Source organism: Macrobrachium rosenbergii, chromosome 6 (assembly GCF_040412425.1).
Source record: "Macrobrachium rosenbergii isolate ZJJX-2024 chromosome 6, ASM4041242v1, whole genome shotgun sequence".
Lineage (NCBI taxonomy): Eukaryota > Metazoa > Arthropoda > Malacostraca > Decapoda > Palaemonidae > Macrobrachium > Macrobrachium rosenbergii.
Genome location: NC_089746.1, coordinates 1,172,501 through 1,196,772, shown reverse-complemented (window position 1 = coordinate 1,196,772; position 24,272 = coordinate 1,172,501). Strand labels below are relative to the sequence as shown.

General features: G+C 36.5%; 1 protein-coding gene across 1 annotated transcript in view; it reads right to left on the bottom strand.

Annotated features, from left to right (window-relative positions):
* Positions 1–24,272, bottom strand: part of LOC136839103 (venom phosphodiesterase-like) — an 86,377-nt gene that overhangs the window by 4,595 nt on the left and 57,510 nt on the right. The window contains exons 4-12 of the mRNA XM_067104747.1: positions 17,814–17,957; positions 17,394–17,504; positions 13,111–13,218; positions 12,681–12,912; positions 12,085–12,166; positions 11,602–11,737; positions 9,887–10,072; positions 5,123–5,360; positions 4,527–4,709 (exon numbers count right to left, since the gene is read on the bottom strand). Coding sequence (XP_066960848.1) covers positions 4,527–4,709; positions 5,123–5,360; positions 9,887–10,072; positions 11,602–11,737; positions 12,085–12,166; positions 12,681–12,912; positions 13,111–13,218; positions 17,394–17,504; positions 17,814–17,957 — 1,420 coding nt within the window. The remainder of the gene's footprint in view (positions 1–4,526; positions 4,710–5,122; positions 5,361–9,886; positions 10,073–11,601; positions 11,738–12,084; positions 12,167–12,680; positions 12,913–13,110; positions 13,219–17,393; positions 17,505–17,813; positions 17,958–24,272) is intronic.

Below are 24,272 nucleotides of genomic sequence, written 5' to 3'. Positions count from 1 at the left end.
ATGATACATTTCAAGTGATCTTCAGGAGAGGAACAGCTGCCAAGGATTAACTCAGGTACTTGGATATAACAAGGCAAAGCAAAGGATGTTAACAAGGATCATTGAAATGTGTATTCTAGGATATATATTATTCAAAAGGATTTTCCTACGTTAAATTTGAAAATTATTCATAAAAATCTTCCCAGAGTTGAGTCACTATTCAAAGTCGAAGATTATCTCAGTCCTCTACTTCCATCCAAAGTCTTGCATAAATGTAGGCTTACGTGCCGAGATGTGACCACGGGATATACGTGGGGTGCACGAAGATGCTGCAGGAAGTATGCATAGGTTCCCCCAGGGGCATAAATCATAGAACTGGTAGTAGGTCATCTAGTCCTGAGCAATGAAATATAAGAAACCATTCAAAAATTCGCAAACTTATGTTGACAGAAGAGATTTCTCTGTTATAAGCCAAGTGCAGAACAACAACGATCTAACCATCCCTAAACACTGTCTTCTTCAGCGCAACTGTTCATAGCGTATCCAGAGTGGCTGGTTTTTCTCACTTTGTTTCTAAGTATACACGTTAGTCTTCTTCCTTGTTTTTGTATAAAGTTTACCTTAGTTTAACCAGACCACTGAGCTGATTAACAGCTCTCCTAGGGCTGGCCCGAAGGATTAGATTTATTTTACGTGGCTAAGTACCAATTGAATTTCTATCACGAGAAATGAATTTCTATCACGAGAAATAAATTCCTCTTATTCTTCATTGGACGGTCGGAGATTCGAACTCGCAGCCAGCAGAGCGCTAGCTGAGAACGAAACCCACTCTCCCAACGAGGAACTTGCTTTTGTATAGGTTGGTTATTGTCAGTATAGGGCACTCATGTTTGTCAAGTATTTTCTAGTCTTTGAAATGCGACTCGGACGTGTCATGAAACTTCATTCTGTGTTTCTGAGTCCATATTATATATTATATATATATATATATATATATATATATATATATATATATATATATATATATATATATATATATATATATATATATATAATGTGTAATTTTTATCATCTTGACCTCTAACTATTTGATTTCTTCACGTCTGATTCTTCACTACAAGGCCTAGATCTGAAATGAGGAATGAATGAACAAACTCCAGTATCTAGTGGGAAGATTCATAAAGATTAACTAAAGCAATCAGAAACAAAGAAAGACATAATTGTTTCTGCTCATACATGCTGCATATATCTGTTGCTATATATGTATACACACACATACACAGTGTGTATATATATATATATATATATATATATATATATATATATATATATATATATATAATTTTTATAGCTGGAATACCCCCATTTTCACAATTGTATATATATATATATATATATATATATATATATATATATATATATATATATATATATATATATATATATATATATATATATATATATATATATATATATATATATATATATAATGTATCTATATATATACACACACACACACACACACACACACACATATATATATATATATATATATATATATATATATATATATATATATATATATATATATATAAAGCATCAAATAACACTTAATATCTAATTTACCTCTTTGAGATTTACTTGCTCCCAAGGGGAACCACAGCTGACATGGGCATTTGTCCAAGCCAGAACTCGAAGCTGTGCCTAGTGGTTCAGATACAGGTAGTAGTAGACCGTATAATACCCCTTAGCTGTAAGTTATTCTAAATATAAACTGAGTTCTATGTTAAGCAACGATCGTAGTTAAAATAAGTTTTGACGCTGAATCACTGTTTACGAATGTCCCGGTGGAGGAAACAATTGAGATTATATTAGATAAAATCTTTGTTGAACCCAATGACACTTATTTTAACTACGATCGATACTGTTTTAAGAAACTTTTACGGTTATCAGTGCTGGACACTGCCTTCATTTTTAATGATAATTCATCTAAACAGGTTGATGGGATGGCAATGGGATCACCTCTTGGTCCCACGTTTTCCAACATTTTTATATGCTTCCTGGAGGAGGGCATGTTGGAAAACTGCCCCCTTGGGTTTTATCCTCTTGTGTGAAAACGTTACGTCGACGATACCTTCGTTCTTTTCAAATCTGCTTTTCATGCTGGCCGATTTCTCTCCTACATTAAGGAAATACGCCCCAATATTAAATTCACGTTAGAGAGAGAAGAAAATGACCAACTACCCTTTTTGGATGTCCTGGTGTTCCGATACAACGATAGCGTTAATACTTCTGTTTTTAGAAAAGACTTTTACAGGCTTGGGTTCAAATGTTCACAGTGCATGCTTTTATAATTTTAAACTTAATTCAAATTTTACTCTCCTCCACATGGCTTATACTTGAACCTCGTCATGGGAATCATACCATAAAGAAAATATCGTTTTTACATAAATATTTTACCGATGACTGGTTTCCTTCTGATGCTTTCTATAGATACTGCAAAAATTTCCTAAACAGGAAACTATCTAATTCTCATGTTATTAGTACAATGCCAAAGAAGAAACTTGATGCCAGTATACCATATATTCAAGCTGATAAATTTAGAAATAGAACATTAAGCCTGCAATAGAAAAAAATAACATGTTACAGGTCATTCTTATTCCGAAAAATCCTTTTACAGTGGGGTCACTTTTTAAATTTAAAGATAGACTCTGCCCAATTATGCTATCTTCAGTCGTGTATAAATATACTTGCCCAAAATGTAATTTCCTGTTTTATTTTGCTTTTTAATGTACTTGTATATAATATATTGAGACTCTGCAAGAAAAATTTTTATATTTCATGTATTTTAAAACTGTATGCTTTTTATTTTCTCTCTTTTAGCCATGAGAATGTAACAATGTCATTACGAAGTGCGCCGGTGTATTAAATGGATTACCTATTAATGACCGACCTTCACTTCGTCACCCTTACCTGATGCGTTTTGTGGTCTGACTGCACCAAAATCTCCTGTCTTCTATATATATATATATATATATATATATATATATATATATATATATATATATATATATATATATATATATATATATATATCAGTATAAATATACAATTTAACAAAAGTAACGAGGTAGCACCTATAAATATCAAAATGCATGTGTGAGTTAAATTTCAGTGGACAACTGATCTAGCATTCACATCGCTCCCAGCAGTTCCACTACTCCCTTCAATGTGACTGTGTAAAGTCTCTGCTGTGCGAGTTTTCTATGGTGACGTCCCATTTTTTTTGCTTCTACAATTCGTCACACCTGGCGTTTCGGGTCACGTCGATCCAATCATTTGAATTATGTATATAATTATTTACCTGTCTCCAATTTGTATATCATGTATTCTTCTTCCACAGGCATCAGATTGTATTCAACTCCGTTTCTGTCCATTTGTATGATTCAAAATGTATTCGTTCACTGTATTTATTGTTAATTATTATCGACCTCAGGTCACCCTTGTTCCCATTGTGTTCCGCAGCTTGACGTCAGTCTGCCGCTATATAAACCGCCTGGGTCACCAATAAATCAGCAGTAAATTTGTCCTGCTCGTTTCTTTTACACCTCTTATAACTGTCTCAGAGAGTGCCTTTTTTGCCTTTTCAAGCACCATCTGCGATTTTCACTTGATCAGCATTGTGTCAGTATGGAACCCTTCAGCTTGAACACCCTCGGGAGAAGAGGAATAGTCGCAGAGCAATAAATCCGTTGATTGGCCATAATTGGGAGATCCTATGAAAATGGCAGATGATGCGTGACTTGCTTAGAGGAAGGGGCATCATGGAAGGTTTCCAGCGTGGCAGGAGCACTGAGAGGTATGAGTGCACAAGGTCAATACTTCAAAAGGAACGGCGGCTTAATCTCAATCAGGTACTGCATGGCGTTTTCTTTTATAGGCTTACTTTCGAATCATTTTGATTACGCCTTTGCATTTAAAAACACTGACTTCTTGTGAATGTCGTCAGGAAAATACAGTGAGTAATATAAACTTTACAGTTTGATAAACACGAAGATAAATTACACCTTGAGGAAAAAGTAATAATGACTACATATAAAATGTGACGTGTTTGATAAGGTTCAACCAAATTAAATTTGAAGTAAATGCTTCTAGGTGGAGATCTTTGAAACATGGGTTTGGAATTCTTATCCTTGTATTACAGAACCAGACTTATTTTCAAAAAGAAATACATTAGCATTGTTACTATTATTTGGTTTTTACCACTTTTCTACCTATGACAGAAATTCTACCGGGGAAACTGGAACAGTCCATTCACAAAACACATTATTGGAAACTGACGAAACAAAACGAACTCACTATTTTATCCATAGCTTAAAAAGTTTTCTTACACTTTTACTATGTTTTGATTGGTTGATTGATTTATGGTTACTAAAACTGGCGTGACAACATCTAGGTTATTGACGCCGATGTTTTGATTGTAATTCATACAGAAACATTTCCCTTTCCCTGACTATTCTTCTCCGGCCAAAGATAATGAAACTTACCTGGTGGGAATAAAGGCAGGCGAGTGATGTTGTAAGGTCGAAGAGCGTCGTGGCTAGAGCAGGGGATCATTTCATCTAATCCCAGTCTGATGTCACTTCGCCAGCGAACAGGTCGACTTCCTTTCTGGGACCCTGATACTGTGAAGCTAGTCCACAAAGGCATCTTGAGTGCAGTCGAATAAGCTGATAAAGATATAAAGATTAACTGGTGACAGCGTAAGCATAATTGCTGTCAGCAGGACATGTTTTTCTCTTAAGTTTTATTTATTGCTGTGATAGCTAATACCTTCCCAGTTTAACTGAAAATGATAAAGCGTGCAATACCAGGAGATGAAACCAACTGCTTGTTTCACATGTTAAATGATTGTGGTTGTATTCACAAGGATACAAAAAAGTACATTCGGACAACATACTCGTACAATTGGTGTCAGTAGTATATGTTTTTTTCTGAAAAGGTTTTCTTGAAAATTATTACCGTACTCAGCGTTTCACCTTCCTACTTAACTAGATGCCATCAGCTTTTCTATTACAAATAACGATTTGTCCGGATTATCACCTATACAATATCAGAAGTTTAAGACAACATCATGTCTTACCTGTTAAAAAATCAGGCTGTGCCATCAGTAATGCTGAATCCCTCAGCGGCCCCATCCTAGGTAGGCCCCATGGCAAGTGATCAGCGAGTAGCTGACGCACATTTTTTTGTGAGCTGGAAAGGCTGTTTACCCACTCTCCCGTATTTGCCTCTCTCTGGTCTCCCTCACAGTTCCCATCTCCTAGGTAATCTGCGATGTCTTCTTTCCGTGGCAGTCCTGCCACAGGGAGCAGGCTCTCCTTGGGTTGGGGAGAGCACGCGGTCAGAAAAAAATCAGGGTAAATTATTCATATACTAAGGTTATAATTACAGATGCTTTAACAGGAAAAAGCGCTGCTGCAAACTAGTCGTGAGCATTAAACTAGTCATTGGGCTTTTGAACTTGCAGAAATATAGAGTTCAACAAGCTTCTCGGAACTTTTGATAAACTGAAGCTAAAGTGAGTTGTGAGAAGAAATGAGAAAGGACTGTTAGGATACAACGCATCTAAAGGTGGAGGGTTTGTCTCTGAAACTGAAGAATATTGACAGGTCTCTGTGTTCTACATCACCTTGGCAAAAGACACTTTTTTCAACCAAAAGTTTATTAACTTATTTCCTTCGTTTCGAGTGGTGTAAGAGTCAAATTTCATAATGCAAACACATTAACTCTGTGCCGACCAGCTGACAAAGTGGAATTTGGTAACAATTGCAGACTATCTTTCGCTTAATGGCTTTAATATTGTCATAAGAAATCATTTAAAAACTACTTCACAGGTGAAAAAGCAGGAATACTGTAAAGTAAAGAAAAGAAAATGATGAGATGAATGAAGTCATCAATATGCATCTCGATCATAAGTTAAGTAAAAAGGATCATGAAGAAGATGTATAAATGAACAACGATGTTCTTTGAAACAGTGTCCAAAGGTTACGTGTGAATGACCTGCGTGTTTTCATATTTTCTGAGAAAAATGCTTTAGCACGTCCAGTGAATTTCGAGCACCATCCACGCAAGCACGAGGGAGAAGAAACCATCAGCCGAGGCTTTAAAGAAAACGTAATTTTCCCCCACAGCTGACTGCTAATAGGCACAATGTTTTCGGCTTCATTGTTTCGCAGCGATTGTTTTCAGGAGACTGCGTCTGTTACAGGAGTAAGCATCGATCCAGTCATTCATCTTCTGTTATTCTGAATTCATGAGCAAATTAAAGACCAAGAGTCTTGAAAAACAATGTGATTGTGTTTAAAAATTCCTAAGTAATACATGGCTATCCGACTGTTATTTTTGTTATTTATGTTGCTGAAGTGGTACTTTACAGTGCATATTACTATGGTGCAGTTCTTAATTTCATCATATTCACATTAGTATATCGATTGTTTTCAATCACTGTATTTTTGGAAAAGGGTAGAAAAAACTTACGAGTGATATATAAATTAACGTACATATTTCTTCTATTTCCCCAGAAAGAAGAATAAAATACGGTAGTACTAATGTAGAATATGTTTCTTTTTATTCGGTAAAACAAACTGTTGCTGTGTCCAGTTTGCCCAAAAGTTTACCTAATCTCATGAAAATTAGCTGAGCACCAATTTCAGCTCTCATGAAATGAGTGGAACACTTCTCATTATTATATTTGTAGAGTCCTTATTTCAAATTGAATGGATACCTTTTTCATATGTAGCATTTTTTTTTTGAGGCCTCTTTCCTTCTATTATAACTCCTTGAGACCTTCCCTTGAATAACACTCACTCTCTTTTAGAGAGGACCATTGACTTCATATTCTTATAGTATTATGGTATTGCTTGTATTATCAGCATTAACATGAATAATTATTAATCATAATACAGAAATTATAATATTACAGGGGCAATTATGTAGAGATAGAATAGAAAACAAAATCATTCACCATCAATGAATCCACACAAAGCAATAATGCTCATAAGTGCAATGGAAGGGAATGTCAAGATGGGTAAGCACTATTTGACGATGAGATTACCGGTCTTCGTTCAACGTTAGGATTATTCATTATGAACATTCCTAAAAGAAAAGCTCCCATTAGACTACATTACTTGCCACTGAACAGCTTCAGGGAAAGAGGTAGCGTTCTAGATAAAACTGAAGACACCATGACTCTGAGTAGGTGTTTTCATACAGAGGATAGCAACTCTCGAAAGGTGCACTGCTATGCGCAGGACATCAGGCAGTGAAGACAATCCTAGATTGCTGGTTTTCATTTTTTCTTTTTCAGTTCATAGATCGTGCAACTTGAGCATAGTCTTGGCGTCTAGTATAACGTTCAACCTCTTAGTTACTGCAAAGTGTACTGTAGATCTCTAAGGGTCATTAGAGTGAACATCCAGTAATGGTCATTACTGAGTGATATCCTAAAATACTTCTATCCACGCTTCTGATACCATTCTAAATGAGTGTACTCCTTCCTCTCTGTACTAACACATCAATTTTAGTGTCTTAACACAGCTTTGCAAATCATATAGAGAGATATATTCCAAAATATTTCTTTCAAGTTTCGCTACGTAATTGTGTTCATTCTTAAACTTGTTGTCAGCTCCAACCTTCACTGCTGGATTGAGGCTCCCAGTTACAGAGCACCCTCACAGTCTTGTGCTCATACATCATGCTCATTCCATGACACAAGGTCTCGGTTGCATACTCACCAATCTTCCTGTAACCAAATTACCGCCTGCATGGTGTATAAAAAACTGGTCATATCCTAGGAATAGTAACCCTCCACTGGCAATCTCTCGCATAACCCCCTCGGCAACTAACAGACTATATACAGTCATATATTTCCAACCCAAGAGTCACTAACAGCATAATTACAGTGCTTAAGCTCTGATTTGCTCTCATTTCAAATCATACCAATAGCACAGCAGACCAAGCAAGGTTTCATATATCCTTGGCAACTGTCATGGCTAGTAGCTATTTCATCTGAAGAAGCATATTAAAACGAAAATATATGTTTTTCATAAGCGACTGTCGTGTGGCGGATGGGCGGTTTTTAGGAATCTGTCAGCATGCAGAAATTCAAAAATCTCCAAATAAGGAAATGACAGTCGCCTGTAGTGCCATCATTAACCCCCCACATTTAGGGGTATATAAACTTCCATAGAATCGCCCGCTACACAGAGGGCAAGCAAGAGAACAAGAAGCCGGACAAGCAGTCAATTTTCCGACATAAGGCAAGAGTCCCCTTCAGATGGCTTGTGATCACCTGTCTTCAGAAATTTTCTACCTGCCTTCGACGAAGAGAAGCAACCTGCTCTTTCAGCCCTCCATTTGCGGATGCTAGGAGAAACATACGAACATTTGCTGTCCCATCCTGAAGGTACCCTTCTGTGTCGTCTTCGAGCAACAGTGCCACCGTGCCTGCGTCATCTCTTCAGCTGAAGCCCCAGCCATGAAGGATAACTCACCAGTTACATAACCATTTTGAATTGCTCTACCTTTCAGCCTGTTCCCCTTGTCTATAACTGCTTTGATTTATTTTGATTTGTGTCACGCTGAATGAAAGCTAAGGAGATGCAACATTTCATTTCCTCTGGTTGTAAATAAGGTTGTTAATAAACGTGTTATTGTGTTTGTGAGTTTTCTTTTTATATTCTTTTCCCATATTTCAATTGCTGTTTTCAAATCCTCCTTGTTAAGTAGAGTTTAAAAGAACCCGCAATGATTCCTGAAATTGTAAAAGCAACTAACAGGCTAAAATATGGTTATGCCTACTGCTACTGAGATAATATCATAAGAAGAAATACCACATGGTGTTCCCAGGCAAAGTAGCATATCTGAACGCCACCAGTCTCCATCTATCCCTGAAACATGCCTGTCTCCAGAGAGCAGACATACAATTCTGCCTCTAAAACATCACAAGTTCAACAAAGAAGGCAGAATATGTCCTTGAGGTTATCCTAGATGCCTCTTCCCCAACATTACACATTAGCTAGACATGCAAGGCAAGCGGATTGCTTACAAGAACCTACACCAGTTGTTAATAGCCAAGTTCTCCTTACCACCACCCATCTGTGCATGTGGCATAACCTCTGGTTATGCCACCGGAGAACATGATGGTGAGGGCATCCTGGGATGAATTTGAATCTCGACTGATGTTGTCAGAACTCAGTGCTGCTGGAAACCCAAGAAGGGTAACCATGCCAGACAGCCATAGGAGAGCATCTTGGGATGAACTTAAATCTTTAACGAAGCTGCAAGAACTCAGTGCCAAGTGGAAACCTAGGAAGGGCAACCTTGCAAGAGAGACATGTGAAGGCATCCTGGGATGAACTAAAATCTCTACTGATGTTATAAGAACCCAGTGCTGACTCGAAACCTTACACACTTATGTAGCTTTTTTGGAGAATGTCTCTTATAATGTTAGATTCCTTAATTTTGCTTTGCAGTGCAATGCAGTTTTTCCTGTTAATAGACATTAAAATTAGCAACGATAACACTGCAGTCTTCAAAGAAGTTATGCATGAAATGAATGGAGGCAGACTATCTACTAGCTCAGCAAAAAAAATCCGTTGATGAATTTGCGTCCCAGACAAGAAACTTGTTGATTAAAACTAACGTACGCAAATTCACCCATTTGAGAGGCTTAATTTTTCATTCATTACTGAATAAACCCTTGGCATCAGAGTTATTCTTTGATACAGAATTCTCTTACTAAAGGAAACTGAATAGTGTTTTCTATATCGAATTTGGAACTCAAGAGGTTACCCATGTGTATCTCTATACTGGGAAATAAAAGCACCCACAACCTGAAACTTACATATCCTGGGTGGAGAGGGGATGGCGGTGGATGAGCGAGAATATGGTGAAGAGCTCCCCACGTACCATTGTTGGGAGCTGGTTTCACATCTAATAAATGGCACATCAGGTTGTAGAGTTCAATGTTCTGGAAGGCCTCTACCTCTATGTGATTTTGGAAGTCAGGACCATATGCCAGAAACATTGCCTAGAAAAGTCAGAGCTTTTAAGAAAAACAACTTTTAATGACTTCAATTAGGAGTAATCATATTTGAATTAGATCAAAATCATATTCTTCCTGTGATGGCACCTAGCACACTTTTATACTAGAAGATTTATAGTAGACGTTCCGTGTTACACTAAGCAGCTAGCCATGTTGTATAATTTTACTTGTGGGTATATTGTTACAATACCCTTTGCTTTTCGGACAATTAGTTCATTGATGTCGTTTGGAAACTTAACACTCCACACAATCCCCAAAGTGATTCTTTTAGGTCGTTATTTTATATGTTACTGGCGATGTTTGAAATCAAGCATCGTACAAAATTCCCAGGAAACCTATAAAATACCTGATTTATTTAAATAAGGCAAACAATGAAACGCTTAATATTTAACATATTTCCAAGGCATTCTATATAAGCAAAAAGGTAAACCAGGAAAGTATAAAATACCCCTGCTAGTGATGGTATCACTCTTCAGTCTTTGTTTAGTTCACGTGTTTCAGTTAGCACAGCAGACGCTAGCCTTTGTATGAGGCTTTGCATGAGAATGGAAGAGCAAGGTGCAGTGTCCGGGCAAGAACCACGGCATGTTGAAATGCGACAACGATTCAATGAAGAACTGTCTAAGCTGCGGACCAGTGCTGCTAAAACCCGTCATTTTCTAAACGAAATCCCTTACGAAAGACAGTGTGCAATGTGAAAAAGGCTTAGATGACTACTAAGAAGGAATCAAGGGACTACTGACTTCTGGATCGCTATGATCTGATGGTGGTGAAAAACAAGTGAGTTGGTATACCATGTTAAAGAAAGCATCACTCTCATCTAGTTTTACATCACAGACTATGAGCTATTTAACATACTCCATGAGTCTTATTTGACCACAGGTGTGTGTGCAAGAACAAGTGCCAAAATATGAAGTGTTCTTGTGCGAGAAAGGGAATGAAGCCCAATTCAAAAAGATATTCTAGCCTTCCTTGTTGAAGCAAAGTTGTTCAATGCAATACTTGTCTTATTTTATTGTTTTTTTTCAGGAACAAAAAAGTCATGTGTATTACTTTGTATCTACTCTTTCACTTCAAAATACGTATCTTCAGTAAAGACTGTTTTCATGATTCTGTCTTTATGCTTTGCTAACTAGTAGAAAACAACTAACAATCTAATATTTTGCCTAAATAAGCCAGACATTCTACAGTATAGGTTTCCCGGGAATTTTGTAGTATCTGATTTTCACTCTTTGCCAGTAGCATACACTCACTGAGGACCGAATTAAACTAAGTCATTCTCCGTAGGAATGAATTATACCGTTTAATAGTTATACACTATTTTGTATAAATATAAAATATGGAAGTGGTGCGCAAGGAAACATTCTTAAAAACGAATAAGAAAATATCAAACATGACCTCCTATTGCCATATAACTTTTGTTTTGGCTATATCACAGTTCCGAGTCTCTGGATCTTTTTGGTAACCTAAAAGGTGCGCTCTCCTTCAGATAATCATGTGCAGCTGTGACTCACATTCATGACAGGAAAGAAGTTGTCGTAGCCATGTTCTCCTGCATCAGCTCTGAAGGACGCATCCCCTCCCACAGAGTAACCCGGATCGACGTCCACAACGATGTCTTCTACCCGGCGTTGGCTTCCAATGTGGAATCTGCTCGCAAAGAACAAAATGCAAGTGAAGTGCTCTGGCTAAGTAACACCAATGGCCCTGTTTTGGCAGAAATTAGCGGCCGTGCATTTGATTAGGTGTTCGTATATAAAGTTATGAGCCCACCTGGAAGAACTAGTATTAATTTTATGGAAAAGATAACCTCCACAAAAACAAAATTAGTAAAAATTCCAGTTTTTCCTTATTGTTATTGGTTACATATTTGGCTCGGAAAATCATTTACGGCGGGAGGCTTCTTATGTATTCCCTTTCTTCTTGTAATGAAATTCACGGCACTTCATTCTACAGTGTAAAATTGTTAACCTTTGAAATCGTACATTATATCTTACCGTATGGGAAGCGTAGTCTTTTCGTATACTCTCATCACAGGTAGTTTACAGGAGAGAGCTTCCATCATTTCCATTTTAGTTGCTGTGAGAGATAATTAGCGAATGTTAACAATGAATTAAGGAAGCAATATAACAAGAAGGCTACCAAAAAAAAAAAAAAGGAAAAACATGGCAATTCTGGGGGTGGAAGTGACTGCCGCAACAGGTCAAATTATCTACGAATGAGGAGGAAGGAGAAGAAGAAACAGAGCTGGTGCCTGATTAGCTCAGCTGTTTGTTCATTGTTTCAGCTGCTTTAAACAAGTGGAAATCCATAAAGTTCACCGTCCTAAGCTGGTTGTTGCAAAGTCCGTAAGGAAACAAAAGCCTTCGAAATCATGACTGTTTCAACGCGAACATTAGAAAATTGGTGTCAGAAAACATAAAACCAAATGAGCCTAATCTTACCAAGAGAGTCCATTAAACATTAGCAGTTCGTTGCATTCTCAAAACCCCTTCATGAAAATCTAAACAAGCGAATTTTTCAGATATGTCAATATGAAAGTCCGTCTCTTTCGCTTGTACTCCCGCAAGCTCATTTGCCACACTGTACTTACCCTTAGATTCATCGTTTGGTTGCATCCTGACAAAAGCACCATGCCAAAATCTGGTGCGATTTTTGAGATCCGGAATAAATGCATCGAGGAGGATAGTTTTGTCATCGCCAGCATCTGCCATTCCGTGGTCTGCCACAACCAATAAATTAACGCAAGACAAGAGGTTCCTCGCCTTGAGACCTTCAACCAAACGCTTGATCATCGAGTCAACGAAGACAAGAGCATTCGTCATCTGAAATTTTTAATTGAGTTGCGTTTGTGGTGATGACATGTTTTACGAAGCTGCAAAGATACTGCAACAATCTCGTCAATAGGCAATAATACATTCAGTTTTGATTCTTAGCTGTGACCATTTTGCGATATAAGCTTGACATGAATTCAACGAATTTCAACCGTTCCAGAAAAGGAAGACAAGAAATGAAAAGAGCACCTCATTCGAGTTGGGCCCAAAGCGATGCCCTGTGGTATCTGGCTCATGCATGTAGAGTGACACAAAGGAAGGACGATCGGCTGCAGGTAGATCGAGCCAGTCCAGCACCTATTTGGAAAAGGGGATTTGAACAGGAATGAGAAAAGACCCGCCACATTTAAAAGGTATACATAATAATCGGCAAAAAAAAAAAAAAAAAGTTTAGATACCCTGGAAAGTCAGAAAACCGCAATAAAATTTTACGGTTACAAATTAGCTATTGAAATCATGTATAAAAGGACAGTGGCGAATTATAAACATATAAAAATCCATTAAAAAGTTTGAATACATAATATACTTTGTTTGACCAAAAGAAATAATGAACAGAACTGGAAAGTGCGGTCCTCAACAAATTATGCCATGAAACTTTTGTTTGCTACAGAGTTGGTCGCTTGACCAGCCAAGTTAAGCAGCACTGGATCTGGTCAGTACTTGTGCCTCATCCCATAAAATTATGGGTCCTCATGACCCGAAGGGTAACATCTTCTGACATTCTCTTTAAGGGCGTTTCATATATATATATATATATATATATATATATATATATATATATATATATATATATATATATATATATATATGGAGCCTTGATGGCTCGGTCGGTTGAGCAGCGGACTCGGACTTTATAAGAAGTCTGCGTTGCGGGTTCAAATCCGCAGCCGGCCGGTCAGAGGGAGGACACTTTGCTATTCGTGTAGACACCCCAGTATTATGTATGTAATCAACAGATAGGCTTGCTGAAAGCAAATGGGTGTTACAGACTAATAAACACACAAACAAAGCCACTCCAACATCTTCTAAAATCATAACAGACGCCTTACATGTCTCGAACTGTCGGCCTAAAACCGCTCACGTCTCTTTGCTGCTGGGAGAAAGGGAGCTGGGGATTTGGCATGATACATATACACATGTGCTCCCGGGGTCTAAGCATTTGTTTTGCTTTGACTGTCATTGCAAAAGATAATGTGTTGACAGGTCGGGGTAACAACAGGCTGCTCAGTTCTGAAGACCAACTTTGGTTCTTCATTTTGTTTTAAAAGCATGCCATTTATGATTAACCAGCCGCAGTCTGTTTTGATCATGATAAGATTTCGTTAACAGCTTTGTCCCATACAATTTTCTGGTAAAGATGTGTACCTTCTTGAGAAATACGAACAAGTTATTCACCGAAGCACTTGGCAATTGTGTCATGTTTAAGATTACATTGCTCTGATCACATATTGTTCTAATGCACTAGTTCTGGCCCCAAAACGTTTTGCTCAGGAAGTGATGTCATCTTTCTTTTCTAGAATTTTCTATTGTATCTTTTTCCCAAATGCCTTAATAATGACATCATATGACTGGTATACTTATAGCTGGAATCATAAAATTTGCTCATAGTGATTTCAGAGACCTTTCGTATGGTTCCTTCTCTCTCTTCAAAAGAGAGAATTTGTTAATATAAAATATTTGTGTGGTCATTGATATTGATCTAAGCTTTTGAGATCTGATAATGATAGTAGTGGTAACGTGTATATATTAGTAATGCCACCTATCACAAGTGTGTTTTGTGAATCTTGAGCAGCTGCATTTCAGGTGATTTATGAAAGTTTTCACAAGCTTGTTTAGGGCAAAGTGAATTTTACTTATTATTACCATGGTATAATAAGGTATATTAAGGAATTTTCTCCTTATTGAAATTGTCATTGGTAAATCTTTTATGTATTTTTGTGTGTTCTTGTGTTTGCAATCTCTTAATATTTCACATTTTGTATATTTGTGGTTTAACATGTATTTACTTAGCATTTTGAGTATTTCTTTATAGTTTAACGTTGCATACTTGATTGAATTTTCATTTACTAAGGTTAAATTTTGCTTGACTAATTAAATTTCTTGATAAATTAACCTTTGGAATCTAGCTCAAGAGTTAATTAAATTTTGTGTTGTTTTCAAGTAATAATAATTTTTTTTCAGATTGTGAATTCTAATGATAAATTTTGAATTTAAAAATAAATTTTTGTATTTAAAATGTTTAAAAATAGTGTTTTTACTTTAGTATATTTCTTGTTTAATTGTTGATACCTCACACTTGTTTTGATAAACTTAGTCCGATTTTTCACGTGATCAATAAGCTTTTTAAGGGATCACTGTTGCCTTTAGAGTACTCGGAACATAATTTTATTGTTATGAGAGTTCAGGTATCTGGCTGAAGTGAGGTAAAATTTTGAATTCTGTCATTAGTTGTGTAATAACCAGGTACTTGGAACACTTCATGACAATAAGAATTTGGCTGGTGGCAATGCAGGGTACCCAAATTCTTATTGTCATGAAGTGTTCCAAGTACCTGGTTATTACACACACATATACATAATATATATATATATATATATATATATATATATATATATATATATATATATATATATATATATATATATAATGTATTGTATATATGCATATATTCCTTGCTGTCAATCTTTTTTTTTATGTCCTTCTTAAAACTCTGGTAAAGTTTATAAAAAGTGTTGATGAAATGTAAGAAAAGCATAAACAAGAAGAGTGACAGCAAGGGGATAATTATCACCAAGAAGCCTTGAATCTAGATGACAAACTAAACAAAGAAAACTCTTTCCTCGCACAGTGGAATTCGCACTCACACACAGGAAGAACATGGCCACCACACATAGTCCACTGTACAACCAAGAGGGATATGAATAGTTTTCAGATCAACCATAAAATATGTCTGTCGAATTCAGGTCAGTTTTACTAGAGCTGGAATACACCCTCCCCGAAATGTGTGAGGGGTCGAGTAGTTCTGAAGTTATATATATATTATATATATATATATATATATATATATATATATATATATATATATATATATATATATATATATATATATATATATATATATATATATATATATATATATATATATATATATATATATATATATATATAAGCTAATCATAATGACCGAGTTCTCTTTTGAACAGTGACGAGGAGCATATACACCTGTAAACTACAGACCACCTGGTGATAACAGCTTTTCATTACAGGTTACCAGAGCTGGAGGCAACATGAGAAATAATGCATACAATCCTATGAAAGCTGTCAAGGAAGTTCTTATACTGTAGTATTTCATTCCAATCCTCATTCTAACGAGAATCCTGTCTTTGCCTGCCGTCTCCTCATCGGGAGGCCTGCTGGAGTGCCTGATAAGTCTATGGGTTTGAATCGAAGGTCTGTGGGAACTTACAAAGCAAATGAGGGAGAGAATGCAAAGGGACAAACTGATGATGACTCTTCACACTTGGGACTTGTGCACTGTGCTTGATGGTTCCGTCAATGCTGACACTGAAACTACACAGTATGGCAACGGGACTTTGAAATTGTGTCCATGAGCATTACTGCAATCACTGACGCCAAACTGACAACGAAGTGCCATAAGTTCTTAACTTTTTAACGAGTCACTGCGGGGAAAGTGTTCATCACTGTCGCACAAATGTGGACACCACAGACTTCTGAGACAATTCAAAGCATCTTCACTTTAGCCCCATCCAACATGCTGACTGCTGGAAGTTCGGATCGCTGAAGCTTGCTACTCAAGATTTTGAAAATGTTTCTCTATGGTAATGGCACCGAAGTAACATGGCTCAGTATTCGGTAATGCATCCATATGTCAATATAAAAATTAATGAGAAGTAATTCTGAGACTTGAAGACTAAAATTATAAAAATTGGTCTCATAATGGCTGAAAACAATTTAAAAACAGAGGAATTTAATATTAAAACACAAGGTTAACTTGAAATATTCGGCAATTGTAAGCACCAACTTTAAAGCCACTTTCTCATAATTCCGGTGACGTCACTCTTATCAGCCAGTGATGTCAGTTTCAGGAACTAACTTTGGAAAAATGCATCTTTTTTGAGAAATTTGAAGTCTCTTGGACCTTGGGGCATCAGTCGAATATCCTTGAAGGACCGATAATGAAATGAGCCTCAAGCTTTTTTTTTTTTGACAAAAACTTGACAAATCACATTCATCAAAACCGCTCTACACAATCATTTATGAAGGCAATGAGGAATGAGACTTACTATCTGCTAGTGATTTTTTTCGTTAGCCTCTGAACAACGAATAGGAGGTAATGAAAGGTTCACGTATGAGAGACCACACGTGTATGAAAATTATCCTTCCTTGTAACTAATCCTGTCAAATGTTTGCTTGGAAAGGTTTATGGCTTACCGTATTATCATTATACATACCTGATCAACCCGATGTTGGAAAGGGACAGATTTGTTGTAAGGTATCCAGTAATCTCCAGTGTTTCCGTCGGTCTCCGATCCTGGCCAGAAGAAAGTAGCCGATTTCTTGCCCTGGAAATGCGCACGGGAGTTAAGAAGAGTTTTTCTTTGATCCTAGCAAAGTATGACATCATATCTGATTATGACCCCCGTTTTTATTTTACACATTTTATTATTTGTCACAACTATGGGCGACTGCAAAATTAGTGTTTAACCCGTGCACCAATTTTCAAATGAATGAACTAATATAAAAAATGGAGATTTTCAAATCGAATATCAAAGTCCTGAGAAAGACGGGTGATAAGAAACCAACAGTTTAGCAAAAATTCCTGCTTGTTACAAGACTTAAAACTCCTTTCATTCAGAGTGGGGAATAGTCACCTGTAGTCTCACTGTCTTCCAGATGGGTTCACCTCCCCAGAATCTTTGCTCAAAAAACTCACTCCTCCCAGCTCTAAACTCAGCCTTCAAAACCGGGTCGTAGAATTTGTTTGCAATGATTCCGTGGTACGGCGGATACAAACCCTGCAGACACAAAATATTTTGCAACATAAGTCTTCTGCAGACGTAACTGCAGTGAACGTGTGGCCAAGTAAAGTATAATATATATATATATATATATATATATATATATATATATATATATATATATATATATATATATATATATATATATGTATGTTTATATATATATATATATATATATATATATATATATATATATATATATATATATATATACTGTATACATATTATATATATATATATATATATATACTGTATACATATATATATATATATATATATATATATATATATATATATATATATATATATATAAATTTTCTCTTTGGCTCTTACAAGTCTCAGAAATCAGTATATACTTATTTGCTTCCTCATGTTGGCGTTGTGGTCAAAATACAGGACAAATCTTACAAAACTCAACGTTACTACAGTAGGTACATACAGGTGCATGATTACTTAAAGATAAAAATAATAGTTTCAGGCAATTTTCATATCATATATGTATAAATATATATATATATATATATATATATATATATATATATATATATATATATATATATATACATAAATCTAAATCTAATAGCCACAGTGCCCTCTTAACTTCTCGAATTCTTCGCGCTTTTTTGGATATGCTTGTTACTACAAAGCCATAAGATCCAAACGCAAGAAATTGAAAAGACTGTGATGGCCAGTCGCGGGAAACGAACCCGCATCCCCATAATCACAAGGAGGTCACGTTGCCGACCTGACCATGAGAAGAATGAAAAGTCTATTACCTCTCGTACATACACATACCTGTCGTTTTCAGATATATTTATTAGAGCTGGAATAGACCCATCCTCACCATCGTAACCATCACAGTCTCTTCAATTTCTTACGTTTAGATCTTACGGCTTTGTAGTTACAAGCACATCCAAAAAAGCGCGAAGAATTCGAGAAGTTAAGAGAGCATTGTGGTTATTAGAATTACATATGTGTCTGGTAAAAGTGACCAGTAGTTCTACATATATATATATATATATATATATATATATATATATATATATATATATATATATATATATATATATATATATATATATATATATATATACACACACACACACACACACATATATATATATATATATATATATATATATATATATATATATATATATATATATATATATATATATATAATTGCAATGCACAATGCCCTCTTCACCTCTCGAATTCTTCGCGCTTTTTTGGATACGCTTGTCACTACAAAGCTTTAAGATCCAAGTACAAGAAATATGAAGAAATTGTGATGTCCGGTAGTGGGAAACGAACCCGAGTTCCATAATCACAAGTAAGTAACGTTGCTGACCTGGCCACGAGAGGGATAAAAGTTAATTGCCTCTCGTAAATAAATATACCTGTCGCTTTCAGATACATTTATTAGAGCCGGAATAGACACATCCTCACCAAGTGGGCAATCGTTTTTATTGCTTTTCAGGCTGAAACATATATGTAGAATCTACTGGTCACTAACGTTCAGTTATACCTGTGCAGTTATGCCTGCACAGTCGGCCTGTGCAGGCAAACCTTCACAACTAACGATACAGTCTTTTTTCTTACTCCTCCGTAGCAGCCATGGCATCAGAGGACTGTAATTGGCTTGCTGATAGCGTGGAAAAATTCATAAACGTCACGTAAGACGTCCAGTGACAGAGCGGTTAATAATGTTTATAGCATATTTTATGAATGAAGGAAGAGTTCCGTGGCAAGATAATTGTGTTAATTAAGTTAGTAATTGTTTTCATTTCAAAGCTGACATATATAGGCCTAATATTATCTTTGTTTCATGAGAATGCTTAATACTGATTTGTTTTCATTTTAAGAATGACTTTCTTATGATGTGTTACGGCGAGTGAACACCCTTAGTTTACTACTGTTCCTTTGTTTCATTTGTGAGTTGATTAGTCTACGGTAATTTCATTTCAAAACTGGCTTACATGGGATGTGAGCAGTGAATAACCATACATAGTCCAATATTGTTTTTTTTTTTATCAGAAAGTAGAATATTACTTTGTTCTCATTTTGAAAATGAATTATATTATATATGATGCATAATCATGAATAAACGTATTATAGACCTATTCTTGTTTTACGTTATATCGCCATAGTGAGTATTTATTTTTTATTTAAAACTGACTTGCACATATTGTTTAAAACCATGGGCATAATCTGTTACTATAGCTTTTGGATTTTACTTCTGCAAGCAAAGGTTCATTTATATAGATTTCAATGAAATCTACAAGACATTCAGAGATGGTGCTGCTACTTTCAAACTTTATTACACACAATAATTTTTCCCGTGGAAAATTGCAAAATTGTAAATGTACTGTATATTCTGACATCCATATCAATTATTAAAAAAGACAAGCAAGTCCGATACATCAATAATTTAGGAATAAACACTTTTAAATTTAATAAAACTCAGGACAGAGCGAACTGAGCTCAAAAAGTTGCCTCCCCACATTAACGTTGAAGTGCGCGTGCACACCCGTTTGTCCATAGGCAGATCGATTGAGATGAGCTATTTGCTCAGGCCGCCTGCGCAAGCGGGAAAAACTGTGCAAGTTGTTCATATTAACGTTCAGTTTTGCCTGCACAGGCCGACCGTGCAGGCTATAACTGTGCAAGTATAACTGAACATTAGTGGTGGCCTTAAGAGGGCATTGTTGCTATTACAATTACATATGTATCTGGTAAAAAGTGACCAGTAGATTCTACACACACACACACACACACACACACACACACACACACACACACACATATATATATATATATATATATATATATATATATATATATATATATATATATATATATATATATATATATATATAAATACTCGTATACACAGCATCAAGAAAATTATTAAGAAGAGAGTTAAGCCACGAGAGCCATTCACCAACGTAAACATACGGGTATATTGCAAGCCCAACCTACTGATATCCATTGTAATGAAAGACAACACCTGTGGACCCACGCCGAAGGAGGTGACTACCAATGCAGTTTATGAATTTATTTTCCCCGAGGAGGAATGCAGACCTTCCTGCGAAAACTACATTGGTAGGACATCGACGAAACTTGGACGGCAATTAATGTTGAGCAGAAACACAGGACCCATCTTCCAACACTACACAGACAAACGCGACAAGAAACCATCGTTACAAGAGCTGATAGACAACACGAGAATAAAATACAAATGCAATGCATATCGAGACATGATAATAACAGATACAAACAAGCCTACGCTAAAAGTCTAGATGGAAGGAGATAGGACCCTGCCCTCCCACCACCCCAGGGACAGCAGACAGGGTCAAGGTCACCGCCAAAACAGGCCCCTCCCAAATACCACAGACAATGAAATGAATAATTTTATTAGTAATATACGAACTATAATGTAGTTATACTATATGATAACATATGTAAATATAATATAAATAATTAACCACCCACTAGGAAACTAAGCATTGCAAATAAAAGCAATGGCAACCCTCCTAACCCAAACTGCCGTCGTCTTGGAGTTATGAATGGAATGGAGGATGTTACTGTCTGCACCTTAGTTCTTGCTTGACAAAACCTGCAATAGTCAAAACGTATATATATAATATATATATATATATATATATATATATATATATATATATATATATATATATATATATATATATATATATATATATATATATATATATATATATATATATATATCTAGATCTTCTTAGGCCTAATCTTATGGGCTCCATGCACTATCCATCATGATTGTACAAACTGGTGATTGCGCAATCATTGGTATTGTCTAAAGGCAGGATTGTACAATCATCAGTTGCCTGTTAAAGCCCGAACAGTGAGGATGAGCAAAGAGGCTGCATGCGTTGCCATTATTCTGACCTTAGAAGAATCTGAAAAAAGGAAAGTGTGAAAAGAAAGTTGTGTATGAAAGAATGGCATGGAAAAAGAAATAAATTTACGCATGAAAACCTATTGCAAGAACTTATCGTTTCGTTCCCTGCAGACTACAAGAATTTTCTGCGAATGGATAGAGAAACATTTGCAGATTGGTTGGAGAGAGTCAGGTCTCTAATAGAAAAAAAAAAAGGACACTAAAGAGAGATAGAATTTCTGGTGGCGAACGACTTTTCAGGGTTATTTTTCGGAAGACTCCAGCCGCCTCCCACATTATAATTTATATTTTCCTGGTAAAACACATTAAAACAAAAATTTCTTCTCAATACATAACCTGCGCAAATGCTTAATAATAGAGAAAAAATTAGTCAAATTACAGTAAGGCACGATATTTTTTAAAATTTTGGTGTTCACCATGTCACACTGGGTAGCTCTCATTACGTTCATGTGTTTGTTTCCACCTTACTTGACTTCTCCCCATTGTACACTGTGACAATTTTCGCCTACATACGCAATACCTCCACCCGCTAAGCAAGGTCCTCCAATGAGAATGCGGTACATACCTACAGTAAATGCATTGCTATTGGCTACTGGTTTTGGTGGCTTACAACGGATGAGGTTAAGACGACGACCTCTTTGGGCATGCGTTACACTTTAGCCATTCTTATCTCAGTTGACTGGACTGAGGTTCACTTTGAATTGGCCAATCAGAATTCAGATTTATTTTAATCAGTAGTATTTTCCTTTTCCCACGGAAGTTGTTGAAAAATGCGGTTCCAATTCAAGTTGAAATCTGTTTTCTGGTTAAAAATGCACTCATTCAAATCTAAAATCAGTTTAGTCATGGCCGGCACTTGTGATAGTTGTAAGGTGACTGAATACGAGGCGAGTAATCGTTTTTTTTTTTTTTGTAATAATTCAGGAACTGCAATTTTTAAGAAACCACAGTGAGCTTCCAAAGGAAGTAAAGTGTCCTAAGTGTTCCAAGGCTTGTACTTTGCGCTGTGATCTACAGTATTGCTGATGTTACGCCAAAGTTTGAAATCCCAAAACTAAAAAGTGTGCTGCGTGCAACTTTCCGTAACCGACTATAAAGGCTCATTTCTGGATAAGTGCCATTTTCAACCTTGGAAAGTAATTCTCTTTATGGACATGCATGGGTGAGGAGACGTTTTACCCGTGAACAAATTTTCCACAACCTGAATCTGAAGGCTGAAACAACTGTTAATTGGAGGAGTTTCTGTTTAGAGGTGACGGAACATTTTGTGGAAAATCAGCCACCAGTTGGAGGGCCAGACATTTGTGTCGAGATCGACGAGCCCAAGTTTGGAAAATCTAAATACAGACGTGGTAGGGGAGTTCGTGGAGTGTGGGTGTTTGGTGGAATAGAGCGGATTTCGAAGAAATTCTTTGTAGTGCCCTTAATTGAAAATCCCTGTTGAGACGCCACTACCCTCATCCCACTTATTCTCAAGTATGTAAGGTCGGGTAGCATGATGGTTAGTGACGAGTGGGCGTCTTATAAGAAAATAAGTGAACACGGATATCAGTGCTTGACCATAAAGCATAGTGAAGCTTTTGTGGATCCAAGCGATCCAGAAACTTATACTCAGAACATTGAGCAATTATGGAGGGATATTAAGTCCTATGTCCTTAGGTACGGTACTCAAAAAGAATACTGCCTTGAGTAGCCTACATCTCCCGCTACGTGTTTATTAGATCAGTACCGAATCATTAGGAATTGCTTCACGCCTTCTTCGTTGCTGCTGGTCAACACTATCCACCCTTGGGTCATACCTCCTAACCTGGGCCCTGTGGAGCTTCCCCAAGCGGCACTCATTCGGGTACTATTGCTACCCTGCATCCGGAAACATCTGACTCCGACTAACAAGGTAAGACAATACGTAAAAATTGTAACCTGTATACACCCTTAGGTTACATTAGGTTGGCATTTTTAGGTTCATTTAGTGCCCTGTTGTTTCCTACCTGGTATTTTGAAACATCCGACCGACTTATGAGGTAAGACAACACCAGCCCCCCCTCCATAGCTAATACGGCAAAATTGTAACCAGTAAACACCCCTAGGTTTTGTTAGGTTGGTATTTTTAAGTTCTTTTAGTGCCCTATCATTTCCTAGTCATTTTTGCATGAAAAACCATTTTTTTCCCTGTTAGTTTTCTTGTCGTTTTGTTGTGTTCTGCTGTTATCATCTTCCACACATTGCACATTTTCTGTTATTATCTTCCGCACATTGCTTGCTTTCAGTTTTCCCCACCCACAACCCTGGTTCCCACATGGGGACTCCCATTATTGTTGAGGTATGTAGGGCAGTGATAATTAAAAAACTACAGTTTTGCGGAAGATAAT